This window comes from Carcharodon carcharias, chromosome 2 (assembly GCF_017639515.1).
Source record: "Carcharodon carcharias isolate sCarCar2 chromosome 2, sCarCar2.pri, whole genome shotgun sequence".
NCBI classification, from domain to species: domain Eukaryota; kingdom Metazoa; phylum Chordata; class Chondrichthyes; order Lamniformes; family Lamnidae; genus Carcharodon; species Carcharodon carcharias.
Genome location: NC_054468.1, coordinates 56,093,029 through 56,116,530, shown reverse-complemented (window position 1 = coordinate 56,116,530; position 23,502 = coordinate 56,093,029). Strand labels below are relative to the sequence as shown.

The 23,502-nt window shown below is 43.0% G+C and overlaps 1 protein-coding gene across 1 annotated transcript in view; it reads right to left on the bottom strand.

The window, feature by feature from the left end:
- Positions 1-817: 817 nt before the first annotated feature.
- The window catches only part of lekr1 (leucine, glutamate and lysine rich 1), a 277,802-nt gene continuing 255,117 nt past the window's right edge, over positions 818-23,502 (bottom strand). Inside the window, exons 11-13 of the mRNA XM_041205252.1 lie at positions 8,690-8,854; positions 5,628-5,927; positions 818-1,281 (exon numbers count right to left, since the gene is read on the bottom strand). Coding sequence (XP_041061186.1) covers positions 895-1,281; positions 5,628-5,927; positions 8,690-8,854 — 852 coding nt within the window. The 3' untranslated portion in view covers positions 818-894. The remainder of the gene's footprint in view (positions 1,282-5,627; positions 5,928-8,689; positions 8,855-23,502) is intronic.

Sequence of the window (23,502 nt, the reverse complement as noted above, 5' to 3'; positions counted from 1 at the left end):
ATTTTGTGGAAGAACTAAAGAGGCCTCATACTCCTTGCAAAACAAAAATCTAAATGGGCTAGAGTAGCAAAGGGGCTCTAGATACACAAATACAGAAATCACCAAAAGTAGTAACACTTTTTAATAAGGAATAGAATGGAAAAGCAGAGAAGTTATCTTAAATTTATATAGATCCCTGGTTAGAAATCAGTTAGGTGTGATTTAGAAAAAGTACAAGAAAGATTTACAAGAATATCAAAGTTGAGAGGTCATACCTATTAGGAAAGATTAAACAAGCTGGGGCTCTTTAGAAAAGAAAAGGTCCTTAAGATGATAAAAGAGTTTGATTGGGTAAACACAGAGAAGATGCTTCCTTTTGAGGGACAGACAAAAACCAGTAGTCATAAATATAAGATAGTCACTAATAAATACAGTAGGGAATTCAGGAGATACTTCTTTACACATGGATTGGATAGAACAAGGGACTAACTATCACAAGTAGTTGAGGTAAGCACGTGTATTTTAGGGAAAGCTAGCTAAATACATAAGGGAAAAAAATAGAAGAATACGCTGGTGCAATCAGATAAAGAGAGGTGGGATGAGGCTCATGTGGAGCATAAGAACTGGCATAAACCAGTTGGGCCAAATAGTCTGTTTCTGTGCTGTACATTCTATGGCAATTCTTATGTAAATGGATGTTAAGGTCATTTTAGTTGTCAGTAAACATTTTCTATTTTAACAGAATCACTAGGTGTGAAACCATGTTTAGCTGTATTTAAAACAGTTAATGGTTTTGTAAAGCTGCAATTATTCTGGCAGAAACTGCATGAGACCTGTGTAAATGGATGGATTAAAATAGGGCCCCATGATTTCAGTTTATGCATATATATGTATATTCCTGAATTTGAGAGCAGTCTATTTTCTTCTTACAGCAGCAGCAATCCTCTGTTTGATTTCACCCACAGCTGATGCTCTCCCTTTTGACGGATGCAGTACTGGTATGACTGGTAAAGCAGTGGATCCAGCATTGTTTGAGGCATTGGCATTTGTTGAAAGCCCATGCAAGCCACTGAGTTTAGTCCTGCTATTGTTAGAGAGGCTTCTTTGGATCTTATGTGTTTGGCTCCCTGCAGGCAAGGAAGAGGAGCTGAGATGTCCTTGACTAACTGAACGGTGAGAATTTGTAAGTTCCCTACTGAGTCTCTTTAATTCCATCAACTGTTCTCGGGCCTGACTAAGAGCCTCAGTTAGTTCATAGCGTTCCTCGCATTCCCTGCGTACGGTTTCTTCAAGAAAGTTATTCTGAAAATTGGAACATATTGAAGTCATTTTTTTTATTCACAGAAAATGCATATAAATTACACAGAACTGGATAAATTGAACTGCAAAAAGGTACATTGTGAAACCTGCAAAAGACAATCAAGAAAAGAATACCACTGAAATAGGGAACAGCCAACTACATTATTAAACCAGCTATATTGTAGCTGAATCAAATACTTAAAGCATGTTAGATTTGTAAATATATGAGTATATTTAGATTAAGACAGAAAAGCACCAGGAGAACACCATGTAGTATTGTGGTTGTTAGGGTTAAGTAGGTGGAATGAAACATGATCAGCTGGATCCTATTTTAATTACATAACTGATTGAAATTAATTCAACAAACAAAATGTCATAGATTATATTTTGCTCCTGTAAGTAAGCTTCTGTAAAGAAATTGGACAAACATTTCTAGGCAGGCATCCACTGCCAGCATCCCCAATCCTATTGAAAATACTGGAACCAGGTTATATTGAATATTTTGGGCAAGTGCATCCAGGATGCCACATGACAGGGTTGGGGTGGGAAATACACATTAATGCAATATTAGACACACCGTGGGTTCTGGTGAGATAGCTTCTTCCATCTGCTGATTTTGGCAATGCAACAGATCACTTGGCAAATAACTACACCATAGAAACCCAACTCTTAATTGTAGAACTAAAATATCGCAGATACTGGGAATCTGAAATAAAAACAGAAGACAGTGGACAGATGATGGCAGCCTTCCATCTGATAAGACAATGGTTTGCGCTGTGGTGGTCAACTCTGTGTTAAACCTGCCTCCCATGTTGTGTTAATGCTTTGCAGCGAAACTGGAAATCCTTCTCCAGGGTGCAAGCCTGGGCAAAATTTATAGCGACCCTGGGCTGCCCAAATATGAGGGTCTCCCTCTTGACATCCCAGGTTGAGTCCAAAAGAATGCAAAGCACTACTACGTTTGGCACAAGCTTGGTTGCAGGAGTTGCCAGGAAGATTACATGTTTAGACATCAGTCTGCCTTTGGGCTCCAGTGCAGATCTTTTGTCGGAGTTTTTTTATTCTTTCAAGGGTAGGCCAGCATTTTTATTGCCCATCCATAATTGCCGTAAGGGTTTACTCCCTTAGCCTTCAACTCTCCTGAGATATCCACAAGGCAGAGAAGTTACTTGCCCATAGCTTGGGGCTGTATCTTCCAGTCGGCGAGCGAGGGCAGGGCCTGCTCACCAGTGTGTAAAATGACGCAGGGTGATATCGGACGGGCGTCCCAACGTCACCCCGCGTCATTCACATTTTCAGGTCGGCGGGTGTGCAGCTGAGCTGGCCTGTCAACGACCTATTAAGGCCATTAAAAAAATAATTGACATCAATAATGGACCTGCCCACCAACCTTAAGGTTGGTGGGCAGGCCGGGAGTCTTGGCAGGCTTCTGAAAAAGCATGAAACCTCATCCACGGGCGGGATAAGGTTTCATGAGGGATTTAAAAATTCCAGAATATGTTAAAATAAAAGTTATGGACATGTCGTCCCAACTCATGTGACACTGTCACATGAGAGGACATGGCAGCAAAATTTTTATCTTATCTTTATTTACTATTTCAATACTGAGCCCATCTCTCAAAGGCAGCACTTTGCCTCAGGGAGACCTGTGTGTTCTTTCGCCGGCATGTGCGAAAGAGCGCACTCCCGGCAGAGGGAATCTCCCCCTCCACCACCCCCCACCCCCCCACCCACCCGCACAGAAAGCGCATAATGCTTCTTGCTGGACATCACACTGGGCTGGCCTTAATTGGGCCTGAACCCGCCTTCCCATGCCTGCTCCCGCATATCCCCCCTAATGGGGGAAAGTTTTGCCCTTGTAGTTTGGTTCATGAGTGCCAAGGCATGCCCACTGACTGGTGGGCCTGAACACTGCAAGAAATGCTGGGAATGCTCAGCAGGTCAGCCAGCAACTGTGGTGGCAGAAACAGGGTTAACATTTCAGAATTCATCAACTGATGAAGGTCATCAACCTGAAATATTAGCCAGAATTCTATGGAGGCAGCAGAAGTCCTGCGACCTGGGTCAAAACCCAGGGTTTGAGGAGGGGAGGGGGTTCCCGACACTGCTTTGACAGCTGGTGGGACCAAGGCCATATTTTGCCAGCAGTAGCCAGTTATATAGCTGCCATTCTATTAAGGGTGGCCGCCATTCCACAAGTTGCTGCCATTGCAATTAGGGGGCCGGCAGTCTCAGCAGCACCATCGTTGTCAGTGGACATTGCATTGGTGGCTGTACATATAGAGGATCAGGGCGCACGCAGAGTCAGAAGTGGATGTGAAATGCGCTTCCACCCGCGACCAGCTCCCGAATGCAATTTCACGCTGGCTGGCGAGCTGAGAAAGACTCAGCACTGCCTAGGGGGGGCAGGAAGAGGGCAGGTGCTGACAATAATGAGGGTGCGTGTGGATGCTTCCAGCGAGCTCCCTGAAGGCAGGACAGCTGCTGCAGAGCTGCTTCAGGGAGCTGCAGACCTGGACAGATTAAATGACAGGAAAAAATGCACCAAACTGTATCTATGCAACACATTAAAGCATCTGACAGCAGAACTCAAAAAACATCAGACCCCAAATATTTTTTAAATTATATTTCACCCCAGACATTTCATCCCACCCTTGGATGAGGTTTCATTAAAAACGGGCTGTCCACCTGCCCGTTTTGCCTGTGTGACGAGCATGAAATCACACGGGCAATGTAAAATCATGGGCAATAGGGTTTTTAATGGCCTTAATTGGCCCTTTACTTGTCGGCAGCTTTGACTCCCGTTGGCGCCCGCTACCTCAATATTGCTCACTTGTGCGATGATGTCGTGACACATGGATGCCGTAATTTCATGTGCATTTGGGTTCGGTGTGCACCCGCTTGATCAATGTAAATTTATGGCCATGGTTCCAGCAATATTGGACACAAAGGACTTACAGGCATTTCTAGCAGCATTTGTGGAGAGAGAAACAGAGTTGAAGTTTCAGGTCTGTGGCTTTCATTACAGGGATGGTAAAATTAAGAACATTATCGCTCCGTAGATATTTCCAGACCTGCTGAGTATTTCCAGCATTTTCTGTTTTTATTTCAAATTTCCAGCAGTCAAAATATTTTGCTTTTGTGGAGTAGTTATATTTGCTGTCCAGTGTTGCTAAAGGCACAAATGATGATGATTTACCAAATGAAATAATTCCCTTGGTTACAAAGGATAATAATATGTCCATCCATTGATATTATATACCTACACTTGAAAATGTTGGAATTTCGAATAGAGCTGGACCTAGGGCAGAATTTTCAGTTCGGCGGGCAGGTGCAGTCGGCAGGTCAGGGATCAGCCAGATAAGTGACCACTGAGCGCAATTGTCCCCCGACCGCAAATTCACGTTGAAAGGCTCAGCGCTGCTGTGGGGGGGGCAGGGGTTTGTGGGAAGAGGGCGAACGCTGAAGTCCACGCGAGTGCGGGAAGTGCTCATAGAAAGCTCCCTGAAGGCAGAGAGCTGCCACGGAGAGCTGAAGACCCAAACAACCTAAAATAAAGTCACAGAAACTGGAGAAAGGTGTCCAAGCTTCATAAACGGTCACCTGAAAATATAGATAATAAAAATGCTATCCACAGAAATTTATTTTTATTTTATCATGGAAACCTATACCTGCCCATGGTTTTGAGGTTTCCTAAAAAATGCAAAGGCCACCTGGCCTATTTGCCTGCCCGCCAACCATAACATTGGACAGGCAACAAAAAATCTTTCTTAATTAATGGCGGATGTGCTCCCAAGTTTAGCGCGCACCCGCCTACCGAAATATCACGCGAGTGCATGATGATGTCAGGACGCTCACCCGACGTCATCACGCACTAATTTATGCCTGAGGGGGTCGGGCATGTGCCGTCCACTCAGCGAAAAATTCTGCTCCTAGGTTCTGCCCCAAATTCCAACCTCCCCTTCCTGAACAATTGTGCCGCAAAGCACATTTCTCAACCAATATCAAACCAAATTCTTTTACTGCATTACCAAACGCTTAGGTTATAGGCACATGCATTTTGTGAAGGCTTATGAAGAACTAAAGAGACGTGAAGGAGCAAAGAGCTTTTGTGTTATGAATAAAGACATCATTACGTCCTCATATGATGTCTACACACAGGTACTTCCATTGATGAGCAATAGGAACCAAACACACATGAGCTCAAACCTGGAACCTTCCTGGTCCATACAGCTCAACTACTTAATGCATAAACTTGTTGAAGCATCAGGGAGCTAAATAGAGGAATTTCAAGTTCTCTTAAAAATGTTAAAAAGCTACGCCTTTGTAATAAGCATATGGATATGTACCTCTTTTTTGGCCTGGTCCAGCTCATCTTTTAGCTGCTGTACCTCCTGCTGTGTTTCTCTTATCTCTATTGATTTCTGCTGTATTTCAGTCCTCAGTTCCTCAGTCATGGATTCCACTTTGTCCTGTTCTTGTTTTAACTGCATCTCTAGCTGAGAGATTACCTTTTCCAGATTATAGATTCCACCATCTTTGGAATGTTCTCTCTCCTTTAGCTGGCACTGGGTCTCTTGAAGCTTTTTCTTCATTCTGCTCACTTCCAACTGTAATGCTTTGGTGGCATCACTGATTAAGTCAGGTATCTAACAAAAAACATCCAAAAACTTACTCCACATAGAAAGCTGGTTGAGGCGAGTTTGAATACCTATTTTCCAATATTTGGATCTTAATATCCACAAATTTGCAAAATTATTAGAAAGATGGATACAATAATTTTCATTATGAATTCTGAAATGCTGATGATCCAACAGCTGTGTTTTTCAATTAAATTAAGGACCAGTGGTTCTACCTCCTGGTTGGCATCATGGTCATAAGAATAGTGTTGTACTTTATCTCAAAATAAGCACTATATGGTAACAGAAAGGAAAAGCTAGACTTTTACTATTGAAATTATTTTGCCATTTATTTGTTATTTTTAACATATTTGTAAAGCACGCTTACATCCTTCTTAAAGTATGACTTCCAACCTCTGCTGCTACTGTAGAGCTCCTAAAATATTAGGGAAACCTGGAAATGGCAATTATGCCAAGGGAGTGGATTGGATAGAGTCCATAATTTTAAAAAAATGGACATTAATTGTGAAGAGAATGAGCTTGATGAGTCTGAAGGCTTTTGCATATTCCATGCTTTCTTATGGTCCAATTTTCCAAACTATGTCTTAAAATTTGAACACATAATAAGTTGTTTGATGTTTAATACATATTGGGATTATCCATATTTTGTCACAATTGGCAATGATGCTCTTGTCTTTCACTTTATACAGTGGCTTTGGCCTTTCGTCATTTTAACTACTGTTATCCATTGTATGATTAGATTAATTCATGTGCTCTGATTTAATATGACATTTAATCAATTCATGGGTTGATTAGATGAGCATCGGTAACTTCATTGAGCATTTCTTACAATGCAAAGTACTTTACAGGGCATAAAGTGTTTTGGGAGATCTGAGGTCATGAAAGCTGCCATATAAATGCAGATCTTTCTTTCTTTCTTTCATTTGTCGTTGCCTGCACCCACAGTTTAAAAAACAGCGCTACAGTAGACAATTGTATTTATTAGTAGTGGTAACTAGACTTTCTAAGGGTTTGATTTTGCAATCAAAGATCATGGAATTATGCAACCAATTCCAAATCTGAAGAGTGAATCCAACAATCTGTACACAGATCTCCATAGAACTTTGAGGAATACAGATTCAACCTCCATCAGGGACAACAGGAAGCCATTCTACAGGTTGGGAAATCTGTATTTCAGCCTTACATGTTAACAAATGAATTAGAAGCAGGAGTAGGCCATTTGGCCCCAAGAGTTTGCTCTGCCATTCAATAAGATCATGGCTGATCTAAATGTTACCTTAATCCCACATTACCCCAGCCTACCCCTGATAACTTTTGATCCCTTGTTAATCAAGAATCTATCTAGCTCTGCCTTAAAATATTCAAAGACTCTGCATCCACCACCTTTTGAGGAAGAGAGTTCCAAAGACTCACGACCCTCAGAGAAAAAAATCCTCCTCATCTCTGTCTTAAATGAATGACCCCTTATTTTTAAACAGTGACCCCTAGTTCTAGATTCTCCCACAAGAGGAAACATCTTTTCCACATCCACCCTGTCAAGACCCCTCAGGATCTTAAAGGTTTCAGGTAAGTCGCCCCTTAGTCTTCTAAATTTCAGTGCTTACAAGCCTAACCTGCCCAGCCTTTCCTCATAAGACAATCCGCCCATTCCTGGTATTAGTCTCTGAACTGCTTCTAACATACTTACATCTTTCTTTAAATAAGGAGACCAGTAATGTACACAATAAACAGATGTGGTCTCACCAATGCCCTGTACAACTGAAGCATAACCTCCCTACTTTTGTAATCAATTCCCCCCATAATAAATGATAACATTCTATTAGATTTCCTAATTACCTGCTATACTTGCATACTAATCTTTTGTGATTCATGAACTAGGGCAACCAGATCACTGACGCTGTCACATGAGCAGGGACATGTTATTAATTAAATTTTTATTTTATTTTATTTTTATTTGCAGTTGGAAACCTCATCCTGCCCATGGATGAGGTTTCCAAAAAAATGCAAAGTCTGCTTGGCCTTTTCGTCTACCCAGCAACTGTAAGGATGGATGGGCAGGGAAAATTTTCTTTTAATTACCTTTTTAATGGCCTTAGTAGGCCATTTAATTGTCGGGTGTGCTGCTGACTCCGGCGCGTGCCTGCCGACCGAAATATCGCACAAGTGCACGATGACGTTGAGATGGTTGCCCAACGTCATCAGGCATCACTTTACGCTTGGTCAGGTTGGGCATGCTGCACCTGTCCGCCGAGTTAAAAGTTCAGCCCCATAAGTCTACAAACTAAAGTAAAATCTATGTGATTATACACACTGTAAAATAAACAACTTTTTAAGGATTACCAGCCATTTATCCACAGCAAAATCTATTTCACAACATATGGCAGCACAATTTGGTTCAGGTCACCATTAGTTATCATTTTACATTTGCAAGCTGGAGTGACTTGATGATCTTGATGGATCAAAGTCAACTTTGACAATAGGAGCAATCCATAGATTTCATATGAAGGCAGTTCCTCAAATTATTTGGTCCAGTAAGAAACCTCAATGCCAAAGAATATTGGAGGAAAACAAAACATTTGATGAAATGTTATATTTTTAAAAAGTCATATGAATAATGGGACCATGAATACTTGTTGTATAACTATTTTCTTGCATATGTTGAATACATGGTTGCTTATATTCACTAATCTGTTATTTAAATATACACAAATGCACACAATTGTAAGATCATAGCATTTTAGAAGCCGTTTTGATCAAGATCAATCAGAAACCTTTGCCTGTAGTGTCTTGTGTTCTTCTTTGTATTTATTTATTAGGTCTTGCTGTTTTTGTCTCTCAGTATCCATTTCAAACTTTGCCTCTTCCTTCATCCGTAGTGCTAATTCCTTAAGCTCTGTGCTGTGATGGGCCTGTTGCTTGGATAGCTCTGCTTCTATCTGGAGAACAAGCAATGCACAATGCTTACTGCTCAGCATCATGTCAGTATAGCCTTCCCTTTACAAATATTAGTCACTGTTTTTCATGCTAAGAACGTAAAATTTACTCAACGGGAGAAAATCAATTCAAATCAGCACATACTCTGTTTTCCTTCTTGAAAGTTTACTTTTGTTACTGTTACAAGAGCAGGTTTTAGCTTTCTTTTAAACCAAACAATATTATGGCAATAACTACAATCAGCATGATTCCTGCTTGGCAGTGGGGGTGGATCTTCACACCAGATCTTCTGGTTTTCAGCTCATTAATTATGCACCAGTGAGACTCGTTGAATCTCATGGCAGGGCAGACAGTGACTCGTTTGCCCTGCCATTACCCAGTGGGTTCGAAGGTCCCAGTGCCATATTTAAACATGCACAGACATTCACTCACTGCAAGTCATGGGTGTGCTGAAGAATGCCAGCCAAATGTTCAAAACAATCTGCTCCATACTTCAGTGAGGCCACCCTGGGGATTCTCCACCAGGCTGTACAGGAAAGATGGAGGATCCTCTTTCTGAAAGAAGGTCCACCCATCTGACCATGCTGGCCTGGGAGGAAGTCACCAGGGAGGTCAGCACCCGTGGGAAACAAAAGAGGTCCATCCTGTAGTGCAGGGAAAGGATGACTGACCAGACGTGCTTTGCCAGGTTAAGTGAACCTTCTCCTCACTCCAAACTCGCACTCTCATAAGGGCATCAGACAGCCTAAGGGTTAGAGTCAACAGGGACATCACACACTATCAGCAGATGGGACATCAGCCCTCCATGTCTGATAGCCACTTTAAGATCATCCTCTCAAGCTAGATCCTGCCCAAACAGGGTTTTCATTCCTTACTGTGGAGGGCTTAGCACACACAGCAAGCATGCATGCTTCTGAACTGGTCTTTTGTCTGTAGTATCCAAAGTCCTAAGCCCAACCCCCTTTAGCTGCTTTATCAATGACCTGCCTCCTATCATAAGGTCAGGAGTGGGGATGTTCCCTGATAATTAGACAATGTTCAGCACCATTCACGACTCGTCAGACACTGAAGCAGTCCAGATCCAAATGCAGCAAGACCTGGACAATATCCAGACTTGGGCTGACAAGTCGCAAGTAACATTCGTGCCACACAAGTGCCAGGCAATGACCATCTCCAATAAAAGAGAATTTAACCATCGCCCCTTGACATTCAATGACATTACCATCACTGAAAACCCCATTATCAACATCTTGGGGGGGTTACCATTGATCAGAAACTGAACTGGACTAGCAACACAAATACTGTGGCTACAAGAGCAGGTCAGAGGCTAGGAACCCTGCAGTGAGTAACTCACCTCCTGACTCCCAAAAACCTGTCCACTATCTACAAGGCACAAGTCATGAGTGTGATGGAATACTCTCCACTTACCTGGATGAGTGCAGCTCCAACAACACTCAAGAAGCTTGACGCCATCCAGGATGAAGCAGTCCGCTTGATTGGCACCACATCCACAAATATTCACTCCTTCCACCACCAACAAACAGTGGCAGCAGTGTGTACCATACAAGATGCACTGCAGAAACTCACTAAGGCTCAATAGGCAGCACCTTCCAAACCCATGACTGCTACCCTCTAGAAGGACAAGGCAGCAGATACATGTGAACACCACCACCTGCAAGTTCCCCTCCACTCTACCCCAGAGTTGTGGAGGCTAGATCACTGAAAGTATTTAAAGAGGAGGTAGATAGATTTTTGAACCACTGGGGAGATGAGGGTTTTGTGGAGCTGGCATGAAAGAGAAGTTGAGGCCTGGGGCAGATCAGCCATGATCTTATTGAATAGCGGGGCAGGCTTGAGGGGCCGAATGGTCTACTCCTCCTACTATTTCTTATGTCATCATGTTCTTAAGCCACTCACCACCATGATTTGGAAATATGTGCTGTTCTTTCACTGTTGCTGGGTCAAAATCCTGGAACTCCCTCTCCAACAGCACTGTGGGTCTACTTGCACCACAGGGACTGCAGCAGTTCAAGAAGGCAGCTCACCACCACCTTCTCAAGGGCAATTAGGCATGGGCAATAAATGCTGGCCTAGCCAGTGATGTCCATATCCCATAAATTAATTTTTTTAAAAGTCAGTCCATCTGTCTTTATATAGGACAAGCTCACTCACCTATAATTGGCAAGAGAGAGAGGGCCATGACCAGAAGGGGTACCCTGGAGCTGAGGGCACTCACATCCCATGAGGAGCACTCCACAGAGCTAGGACAGATATTATTCTTGTGCAGAAGGCGAGATTGGCCTCGCTCAACAAGCCAGTGAGGGTCCATCCAGTATTCATCGACAAATGCAGCCAATGACTGTGAGTGATCCATAGTATAGGAGCCTACCTAATCAATCACTAATTATCTCTTTTCTCTATTCCAATTACCAGCAAGAAAAGGCAGAGGTACATTTCCAACAAGCACCTCAGCCCCAGCCCCCAGTCCACCTCTGATGAGGAAGCAAAGGTGCCAGAGTTTCATAATATTATTGTGGTTTGTTGTAAAGTAGGTTTATGGGTGTGATTGTAGATGGTTTTGTCTGTGTGTTTTAATTAAATTAAAGTCAGATAGGTTGCAAGTTTGAAATTATCAAAACAAGTTAGGGGTAAAAGACATTTGAAATGCTAATGAGTAAACATGGATGAGGTCTTAGCATGTAGGGTGTGAAGGAAATTTGCATTTTTAGATAAATGAAGGAGTTATTTGGGTTTCAAAAGGATGATAGGATGTTTACAACAATATGATACATAAGCAAGGTTATTATGTTTATTTTCCTAAAAGATCCTGACCATATTGGTAACATGAAAGATTTTTATATTATGAGAAAAGTACATATCTAAAGACATATAGAAAAATGGAATTTACAGATTAAAGAGAGAGAAACGTATATAAAGAATGGAAGGTGATGTTGTGGGGCCATATAAGAACTAAAAGGAGTGTGTAACACAACCTCGGGAAAGCCTCCAGCTATGTTTGCGAAAGTCTGTTGTGCCTAGTAACTAAAGTTGGAGAAAAGCCTTTGGAATTCCACTGTCGAGTGGGTGTTGTGGTATATTTGCTGGCTTGCTATTGAAATAATATCTATGTTGGACTGTTTCCTTAAAGGGGGTGTGTAGTTGGGAGTCAGTTTAATTAGCGATTTTGGGATTTGTTATAACATTAAGTAACTAATTTTATGTATGTGCTTGAAATCTTTTCTTCTGTTAATAAATGTTTTAATTTAGTTTTTAGAAGGTGTTAGCAGACTTATTACTTCTGAAATCAGTACGCAAATCTTCTCGTAATAAATACAAATTGCAAAACTGTTGTAATAGTGTGACCAAGTTTCCCTTGTGGATTTGGTCCACCTGGCACATATCACCTGCCACATCATAACAGAGAATTTTATTAACCAGGTTAGAAGAGGTGAACTGGCTCCCTTCTATTCAACCCCTTGATAGGTCACAACAAAGGTTTAAGTCTCTTTTTGACAAGGATATGCCTTTTCCGAATCCAAATGTATTTAACTATTTAAGCTGTGAGCAATAAGGAGCCAATCAAACAAGGTTTTCTTGAGTCAAAAAAAGAGCAAATTTATTAACCACGAAATCTGAAGGAAAATTAATAAAAACATCACACATACACAGGTACCAGAAATAAGGTAAACTAGACTCCAAGCAAGGAAAAAGTTAAAAATATATGGTTAAGTGTCCCTCGTTTGTCCTTTAGGTGTAGATTTTTAAATGTTGTTGTTGATTTGGATTAACTGGTTTCATGGATGCAGTCAGATGTAAACAGTACAATTCTTATGAGATCTTGGTTCACTGGTAGATTTCTAGTAAAGTTGGCTTCTGAACTAGGTACTACACTTGTTCCAAGAGAGAGAGCCCAGCTTTCAGTGTGCTTTTTTAAAATTATTCTCTCATGGGATGTGGGCGTCGCTGGCTGTACCAGCATTTATTGTCTATCCCTAATTGACCTTGAGAACTGAGTGCCTTTCATAGGGCATTTAAGAGTCAACCACATTGCTGTGGGTCTGGAGTCACATGTAGGCCAGACCAGGTAAGGATGGCAGATTTCCTTCCCTTAAGAACATTAGTGAATCAGATGGGTTTTTACAACAATTGGCAATGGTTTCATGGTCACCATCCAGATTTTTATTAAATTCAAATTTTACCATCTGCCATGCGGGATTCGAACCTCAGTCCCTAGGTTACTGGTCAAGTGACAATACTATGGCACCACCTCCCCATTACCCTGAATTACTAGTCCAGTGACAATACCACAATACCACCACCTTCCTCTGCTGAAAACTTTCCTGCAATCTCTCTGCAGTGGCTGCAGCCTGGCATGAAATACTTCACACACCAAGGCGTTTTGGGTGGGTCCATCTGTGGCAGCCATTGTTTCAATATCCAGCACTTTGCATTTTAATGTCTGTTCCTTAGACAGTGACGAGTTTCAAAGGGTCTCTGAATTATAGAAAATGTCTCTCTCATCGCACTCTCCTGAGGGTGATTTGTTTGTTTTTCACCTTCACCTTAGAAGGTGGTCTTACAATTTTAAGTAGTTTGTTTTGTCTCATTTCAAATTGCAAAATTTCCAATCAGTTCAAAGTTTGAAAACCATGTTTTCAAAATTAATGGGGCATAGCCTCATGAGAGTGTCCATATGATGAAGATCTGTCACTGCATTCACCTGCACCCTCCACCAGTGCAGATGGGTGCTAGTTCCAGAGTAGGTTCAGTGGTCACTATCTAGTAATCACCTCAAGGACGCGCGTCCACAGCAGGTGGAAGCAGCGACAGCCGAGGTCTCTGACACTCAGAGGACTGCTGGAGATCAGGGCCCTGCAGAATCTGAGTCCGATGATGAGCCTCTTCAATCAGCCCAAAGGGAAGTGTTGGAAATGGAAAGGCAGGCTACAAACATCAGGCAGGGTTGTCAGTTGGCAGGCTGCCAACAGTCTGGAATGAAGGACGGAGGAATCTGTCTACGTTCTGTCTGATGTCATGGCTCCGGCATGCAAGCACATCAAAGTCTCCATGGGAAGAGTGGCGGCTGCCTTGGAGACCCAGGTCCAGGAGAATGCACAGTTTATAATTGGATTTGCGCTCAGACCTGTACTCCAATGCTCTAGCCAGTGGGTGTGTTCCAGCAGTGGCTAGCCAAGAGGGGTTGGGGCACCTGACCTCCCTCCAGGTGTCCCTTCTCTTCAAAGAGTCAGGGAGGGGCCTCGGGCACCCAGAAGAAGGAGGAGCGCCAGCAACCCTGGGGACATCCACCCAGGAATCTCCAAGGGTGTCCTGGAGCTCCAAATCCCCTCTGTCCATGACCACATCAACTCCAGCAGGTCAAGCTGAGGTGGGTGCAGCTATCCCTGAGCAGGAGACCCTTAGCAGGCCAGGGCCCTCTGTGTCTTGGGCCTCCAGAGGATGACCACTAAAGTCATCTTAGGCAACAAGGCATAGCAGTCAGCCAGTTGCCTTCATCTCTGCTGCTGTCAGGGTTCCACCTAGATGTAGTGGTAGGGTAAGAAAAACTAATAAGTTTTGAATGCACTAAGGTGGCAAGGGTCTTTTTGGACTGTATAGAGTCTGTACTATTATAAATACATTTTACTGTTATCCCTCAAATTCTGAGGGATTGAATGGCTAATTGGTTTGATGCAAGGTCTTGCATTCATTCAAGGGTAGCAAAGGCACGCTGCCATCCCAATTAACTCCCATCTTATCTCTCAGTTGCATGATGTCTCACTCAATCTCATCCACATCAATGACATGAACAAAGGCACTTCCTATATGAAAATGATGGCTGGATAATACACATATAACCCTTGCATATGAGGCACACATTATGTGGCCTCATGAGAATTGTTCATCAAGGTTAGTGATTATCCTGATGTCGCACTAAAATCTGTACTTTATGCCTGTTATAATCATTTGTTGAGACCCAGGCTGGAGTCCTTTCACCCAAGTGCACTTTGCAGTGGCCTTTATTTTATGACTGTGAGGTTTTGTTAAAAGTATTATTCATCATCAAGCATCATAATCTTTCATAATTCCCTGCAGCATCATTCCGTCTCTGCTTTTAAGTTTGGACATCATTCTATCATTAGTTCCCATTCTCCCCATGCCTGACTCTGAGCGATGGAAATTGGCTTCACTCGGTGACATTTGAAATGTCTGCTAGATGGGAATGAGTGTGTGATGTCAGAGGTGTGTGCTCATCTTGATGAAGTTGTCCAAATACCTGAGGATTTTACTTTGCTCCTGAACGGTTGCCTAGCGTTGCTTGATGGACTCCCTCTGTGAGGTCACAAAATGCCAATTGATATGGAATTCATTATATGACTGTGAAATCAGTGACTCAGGCTTCATAGAAAGGGCTGACCTACGTGAGATGGACAATGTCCGAGGCCTAATGGTATGAAAATGATGTTCCGGCACATCTCCTGAGTGTTCATCAGTATCTATGAAGGGACTAAGTTGTTATTGAAGGCTGTGTCAAAACTGACTGGGCCACATGTCTCCCAAATGCCAAGGCAATGCAGGACGTAAACTAGGCAGCCTTCCGACAAATGCAGGGTAATAAGTGTTTGTCAATAATCACACAATGGTCCTGCTGAACCACTCTATGAGTACAATGCTAACATAACGCTGGGCTTTGCATCCATGCTATCAAGTGACAGATCACTGCATGCCGATTTCCGGCGGCATCTTGGGGCTCAGTATCAAGATGCGGTCTCTGCATTAATCATGCATGAGAGCTGGTGTTTGGAGAGATAGTGCTATCCAGATGTAGCTCCGTCTTCAGATGGTCAACTGATAAGTATTGTTGGATATTTTTCCTCTTAGAGCAACCTTGCTAAGCTGCTGTCACACTGACCATCTGTGTGCAGCCATGAGTGCAATCACGTTTCAGCTTCTTGAAAGCTAACATGGCTACTGACTTTTTTACACTATGGTTGAAAGGACTGCACTATGTGCAGTTGCTTAAGGATGTGCGCTAGTGGAGTGCTTATCCATTACACAGAAGCCACATGCTCCCTAGGCTACTGCACCTTGTGAGGGTGACCCCATCATTACAGGAGGTGATTTTTGCTTCCTCTGTTATCATTTTGGGATTGATGACCCTTCGTGAGATGCTGAAGATGACAATTAAGGTCTTATTGTCTACTTTGCATCGAAGCATAAAGAGAACTGTGCTCGGATCAAGTTGTATTCACCTTATTCCTCCTGGAATTTTGTAGCTGGGAAGTTGTCACGGGCATATCTTCCATGTTGTGCCAATGCAATTGCATCCTCATGTGGCTTGTCTGAATCGTTGCCCTCTTCAAATTCATTCCCTTCAATGTCTTCCTCGTCTGTTGAGACTTGTCATTCCTCCATGTTTCTCTGTAGAAAAACATCCTCCCTTTGCAGCGCTAGGTTGGCGCAGCAAACAATGATGACACGTGACACCCTCTGTGGTAAGTATTGGAGGGCCCCGCCTGATTGGTCCAAACATGTGAAACATCTTTAAGACCTCGTGGCTGAATGTGCAGCATTATATCTTTCCTCAGATGCATTCTGTGGGTGACGAATGGGTGTTACCAGCCATGTCTTTAGGGGTTACCTCTTATTACCGATGAGCCAACCTGCTATGCGTTGAGGGCCATCAAAGATCTGTGGCACCTGGGACTAACTCAAGATGTAAGAGCTGTTAGAGCTCCCTGGGTACCTAGCACAAACATGATGATCTGCTTTTTGTGATCACAGATTAGCTAGGTGTTTAGAGAGTGAAATCCTTTTCTATTAATGAATCTCACAGGCTGCTCTCAGGGAGCTCTCAAGGCCACATGCGTGAGTTGATGGTGCTGTGCGCTTGTGGAAATTCTGAGATCACAGCTCTGGCAGCCTGGATTGCTTCATCCATGCAGAACTGCATGTGATGGTGACCTTTATTGAAAAGGTATGGGTCATCTCCCTTACGTAATTATGTGTTGCCGATTGTGAGATTCCACAGAGGTCTCCAGTGCACTCTGAAAGAAACTGCTGGCAAAAAAGTTCAGTGTGGCAGTAACATTAAGAGCAACCGACACTATATGCCCTCCAAGTCCGTGCAGCATGGGTTCCTCATGGAGAATGTGGCAAATATGAGCTACCACATCCTTAGAGAAGCAAAGGCATCTGTTGCACTGTCTTTTGCACATCTTCATGTATAAGCTGCATCTTCTATAGACCCCTGATTGCGCCAAACGTCTGTGGATTTTGTCCCTCCTCATCAGCATTTGGGTCTTCCTGGGGCTCGCTGGCTCTTGTTCCTCAGAACAACGGCCTTTCCTGAGCTCTGCCAAACAGCAACAGGCTGTTCTTCTCCTCATTCACATCAAAACTATCAAGAAGGCGATAGGCCTGCAGCCTGCATTCTCAACTCCTACTTGTAGTTCCCTTTGATTTGTCTTCCTCCATTTACAAGGCAGCTATGCATTCTCCAGCCCTTAACTTTCCCTCAGTCTGCACATCATATACCAAGGCCACTTCTTACAGGGTGATATCATCCTGGAGGACAACCGTTAGCTGATCTTTCTTCGCAGACATGAATATGCATTCACAACGAGGGTGTTCATTAGGATCAAAAGACCCAGGTCCTATGAGCCACAGTCAACCTTGTGTTGGCTGTCCTGCAGTGGCCTTTACAACAATTATGGATACCCAGCCCTTGCACTTATGCCCTGTCTGCAAGCATGGTGCCCTGAATGACATTTCCAATGCACTAGGAAGATGGAGGCTTGTAAGACCCATGCTGCCTCTGCGCAGCAGACATGGCCATTGGTTCTTGGAGCCTGCATTCATTCTGACATGCTTCTGTGAGGATCAGATGCCAATTAAGATGATATTCAGTGCAGCACCTACAATTACTGGATTGTCACCTGAATGCATACCATTAAAAAAGGAGACAAGCTCATTGAATGTGCATGAAACTCTCGAGTCCAGCACCTGAATCACGCTCTCCAAGGTTTGAGCCAGACAGTTATAAGGTGCCCCTTCAAGGGACCAAGATTTGCTGTGCTGAACTCCTCCCACATGCCCTGAGACCCCCTCCCCGACTGATTTTTTTCTAGCTTGATTTACGAATTGTGTCACTGGAAGGTAAAGCTGAAAATGGTGCCGCTAACATTCATGTGGGAGACCAGCTTCCAACTTCCCCCCATTCTCATCCATCCTCACTGCCTCCTAATTCCCCTTCCTCCTATCACTATCCAGAATCCCCCTGTTACCCTTGAGCCTATCATTATTCATGTTGATATTCCTGTCCTCCTCCCAAGCCCTTTAATGATGAAGTCCCCATGCCCTTTGTCGACCTGGCCCCTCCCCCACTTTCTTGATGCCAGATTCACCATGACTTTTCTGGACACCTGGTGAAAGCATCCAAAAGCCCCCCATGACTTTTCAGTTCCCGACTTACAGGATACAGATGCCTCCCCGGACTCTGGCTGTGCCATCTGCCTCACAGTACCAAGCCTCTAAATTCCTTAAGTGACTGACCACGTACTGCACACCATACTATGCACCAACTATCACCGCCCAGAGAGGCCTTCCCTCACCCAAGGCTGAGACCAAGACATCCGTGCCATTCAGAGCCCTCTAAGATGGCCTGCACATGGATAGCACGGTCGCAGCTCCAGGACAGTCTCTGACTCCTCCTTGGACTGTCTTCTAACTCTTGACAGTCTTTCATGATTCTACTCTGCACCTTGAGCCCCACACCCTCCAATCCTGCCTCCATCTTCCTGCTTCCCTTCCATTTTCCACCACCCATCTAGTCCTGCCTCTGTCTTCCTCCTTCTCTCCTGTGTTCCACCGCCACCAGTCCTGCCTCCATCTTCCCCTCCCCACCGGCCTTGCTTCTCATGCTCAGCCTTGGTGCAGCTTCTGACACAAGCACCCAAAATCTTACAGCAACGCTCTTAAAGGTAGGCAAAATCAGAGTCTACATACCTCAAGGTCATTGATGAACTGAAACTCACCAAGTGTACACCACTTATATGCAGTCAGGAAACAGACCATTCCATGTCCAACTACAGCAAAACCTGGACAATGTCCAGGCTTGAGCTGACAAGTGGCAAGTAACATTCACACCATACAAATGCCAGGCAATGACCATCTCCAACAAGAGAGAATTTAACCATCAACACTTGAAGTTCTATGGCATTACCATCACTGAATCCCTCACTATCAACATCCTGGGGGTTACCATTGACCAGAAGCTGAACTGGACTAGCCATGTAAATACTGTGGCCACAAGAGCAGGTCAGAGGCTAGGAATCGTGCAGTGAGTAACTCACCTCCTGACTCCCCAAAGCCTGTCCACCATCCACAAGGCACAAGTCAGGAATGTGATAGAGTACTCTCCACTTGCCCGGATGAGTGCAGCTCCCACAATACTCAAGAAACTTGACATCGTCCAGGAAAAAGCAGCCACTTGATTGGCACCACATCCACACACATTCACTCCCTCCATCACCGATGCACAGTAGCAGCAGTGTGTACCGTTTACAAAATGCACTGCAGGAATTCACCAAGGCTCCTTAGACAGCACCTTCCAAATTAAGACTACTACCACCTAGAAGGACAAGGGCAGCAGATAGATGGGAACACCACCAGCTGGAAGATCCCCTCCAAGTCACTCACCATCCTGACTTGGAAATATATTGTCATTCCTTCACTGTCGCTGGGTCAAAATCCTGGAACTCCCTTCCTAACAGCACTGTGGATGGTACCTACAACACATGAACTGTAGTGGTTCAGGATGGCAGCTCACCACCACCTTCTCAAGGGCAACTAGGGATGGGCAATAAATGCTGGTCCAGCCCACAAAGCCCATATCCCGTGAATGAATAAAAGGAAAACAAAATTATCCGCTGGCGGGGCGCTTAATTTGGAGGCGGAATGTGATTCTGATGAGTTGGCCTTTTCATGAGCGTTCATGAGATGCAAATGCAGTTCCCAACATAGATCAGCAGGAAACTCCACACACCTTTAACCTGCCATCAAAGTCGGGAGAACAAAATTCCAAACTAATTTCCCGCCAGCAGAAAATTGACTTTTGCCATCGCGCCAAATTTTGTGCCCCTGTCTGCTACGATTCCCAACACTGATGTGAGCGGAAAATTCTGCCCAACATTAGTTATAAATTAATGAAAATATTAATCTACGAAGAGTCCTACTGAGTTGAATGATTTTCAAACAAAAAATTTTACCTATATATTCCAAAGTGACAGACCTCTTACTGAAGTAGCAGGATATTTAGAAAATCATAGTACAGTCAAGCAGAGACAACATGGTTTTGTGAAAGGGAAATTGTATTTGACACATTTATTAGAGTTCTTTGAAAGTGTAATGAGCAAGATGGACTAAGGGGAACCAGTAGATGTAGTGTATTTGGATTTGCAAAAGGCATTCGATAAGGTGCCATATAAAAAGTTACTGCACAAGATAAGGGCTCTTGGTGTTGGAGGTAATATATTAGGATGTACAGAAGATTGATTAACCAACAGCAAACAGAGAGTCAGGATGAATGGATAATTTTCAGGCTGACAAACGGTAACTAGTGGAGACCACAGGGATCATTCCTGGGGCCTCAACTATTTACAATCCATATTAATGACTTTGACGAAGGGACCAAAATTATTGCAGCCAAATTTGCTGATGATACAAAAATGGATGGGAAAGCAAGTTGTGAGGAGGATACAACGAGTCTGCAAAGGGATAGAGAGAGGTTAAGTGAGTGGGCAAAAGTTGATAGAGGGAATAGAGTGCTGGAAAATGTGAGTTTATTCATTTTGGCAGGAAGAATAGAGAAACAAAATATTAATTAAATGGAGAGAGTCCGCACAATGCTGCATTCCAAAGGGATCTGGGTGTCCTTGTACATGAAATACAAAAGGTTAGCATGAAGGTACAGCAAGTAATTAATAAGGCAAATGGAATATTGATCTTTGTTGCAAGGGGGTTGAAGCATAAAAGTAGGGAAGTCTTGCTATAACTGTAGAGGACATTGGTGAGACGACACTTAAGAATATTACACAGGGTTTTTGTCCCCTTACCTAAGGAGGGATTTCCTTGCATTGGAGACAGTTCAGAGAAGGTTCACTAGGTTGATTCCTGGCATGAGGAAACGTTGAGCAGGTTGGGCCCAAATTCATGGGAGGTTAGAAGGAAATGAGGCGATATTATTGAAACATAAAAGGTTCTTAGGGGGTTTAACAAGGTAGATGCTGAGAGAATGTTTTCCATCATGGGGGAATGTTTAAAAATTTTATTCTTTCATGGGATGTGAACACCGCTGGCAAGGTCAGCATTTGTTGCCCATCCCTAATTGCCCTTGAATCGAGGAGCTTGCTAGGCCCTTTCAGAGGGCAGTAATGAGTCAACCATATTGCTGTGGGTCTGGAGTCTTGTGTAGACCAGGCTGGGTAGGGATGGCAGATTTCACTCCCTATAGGACATTAGTGAACCAGATCTGTTTTTAAGACAATTGGCAAAATTTCATGGTCACATTCGAAAGATTAGCTTTCAATTTCAGGTTTTATCTTAATTGAAGTTAAATTCCACTAGATGCTGTGGTGAGATTTGAACCTGTGTCCCAGAAACATTTGCCTGGGACTCTGGATTACTCATCCAGTGACATTACCACAACACCACCATCTCCCCCAAATCTAGAACTAGTGGGCATAGTTTCAGAATAAGTGGTCACCCATTTAAGACGGAGATGAGGCGGAATTTCTTCTCTCAGAGGGTCTTGAGTCTTTGGAATTCCCTACCCCAGAGACCTGTAGAGATTGAGCCATTGAATATAATTAAAGATAAGATTGACAGATCCTTGAACTAGAGAAGAGTCAAGGGTTATGGGGTACAGGCAGAAAAATGGAGTTAAGGCCAAGTTCAGATTAGCCATCATCTTAGTGAATGGCAGAGCAGGCTGAATGGCCTACTGCTGTTCCTATTTTATATATACTTATAACTGCTTACAGGCAGTTTTGTTAGTTAGCATTTTGGTTCTAAATAGCTACAGCTTGTAACAAGTGATGACAGCACTCAGTAGAGTGCATACCTCCACCATGTTGTGTTAACTCAACGGTATTAGTTTCGCTGCCCTTCCTTGAGGCTTTTCTTTGCCAGGTTGGCGCTATGTAACTACAAAGCTGAAAAAATAAATCTTTTTATAAAGAGCTTCTACCTTATTGAGGAAGCTTCAGACCAATCCACATCCAATAACCTGTTCTGAAAATGCTCATATTTTGACAGCTGTGACAAATTGCGCCACAGAAGCTGAGACAATCCAAAACATTCTAAAACAATCAACAACATTCTAAATAAAACAATTCATAAAATTCTAAAAACAAGTCAATTTGCCTCTCTCACATGTTAATGGGTCCTTTCAAAATTCCAGGATCCAGATGCAGATTTGGATCTGCAACTTCGTCAAAAACTAATCAGTTCTTCCTTGGGCTATACCTTATCTGTGTATCAAGTTTCAGTGAAATTCACTGAAATTTATACATTAGTTTTTGAGAGATAGTTTACTGACAAGCAGACTAACAAACAAGGGCAAAAATATTACCTCCGTCCACCTTCAGTGGCGAAGGGAATAACAACTGGATTAGCAGGGTTGAAACATCCAGAAGAAAAGCCTTCATACTGTGCGCTGAAGAAAGGCTCAATAACAAGGTTAGCTCTTAACATGATGCATTTCAGCTAGTGAATCTTTGAATTTGTACATCACCTTATGCTGTTGGCTACTTTGTGACAGCGTGGAGCTGTTAATCATTTAATTTTCTTCCTCACTGTTTTATCCTTTCTAAATTATGTTTTATCCTTTCTAAATGGCTATTTTATTTTTTTCTTGTTGACTGATCATATCATGCAAAGCATTTTTCCTAAAACTTAATTACCATTCCCTTACATTCACTCTTTTGTCATTTAATTTCTCCTGCCCTCCATCCTATCACAGACAACCCCTTTTGGTCTTTTCCTATCCCTCTCCCCCAACTCCCACTTTCACTTGCTCACAATCTATTACATTTCTAACTTTTCTTAGCTCTGATGAAAGATCACAAGACCTGCTCAGTATTTCCAGCAACATCTGTCTTAATTACTTATGCTCGGACCACATAACACCAAAAATATTTTACATAATCACATTGTATCAAAATATTCAATTATAATTCTGGTAAAAATATTTTCCTAAAATGTGGCTGCTGCGTTAGTTCCTTATCCAACCTACTATGTATCTTCAAAGTAAAATGTTATGAAATAACAAACAACAGGCTTGATCTATGCTGCAGTCTAATACACAATCCTGAACAAGACTACAATAACCATAACTATTACCATTATAGTACAACTTGAAGCAATCTTATGTTCCTGATTTGAGTAACAACACCATGCAGACAGTAGCTGCTTCAAACTCTGCAGCATATCTCAAGCTATGATCAAATCAAGTGGTCTCACCATCAGCCTGAGCTAAAATCTGAGCTACAGCATGAGCACTTCCACCTCCCCTCGCAAAGACAGAGCTGCTCAGTAACTACCAGTGCTACATCAGCAAACAGCAGCAGGCCAACCACAGGAATGGCTGCAT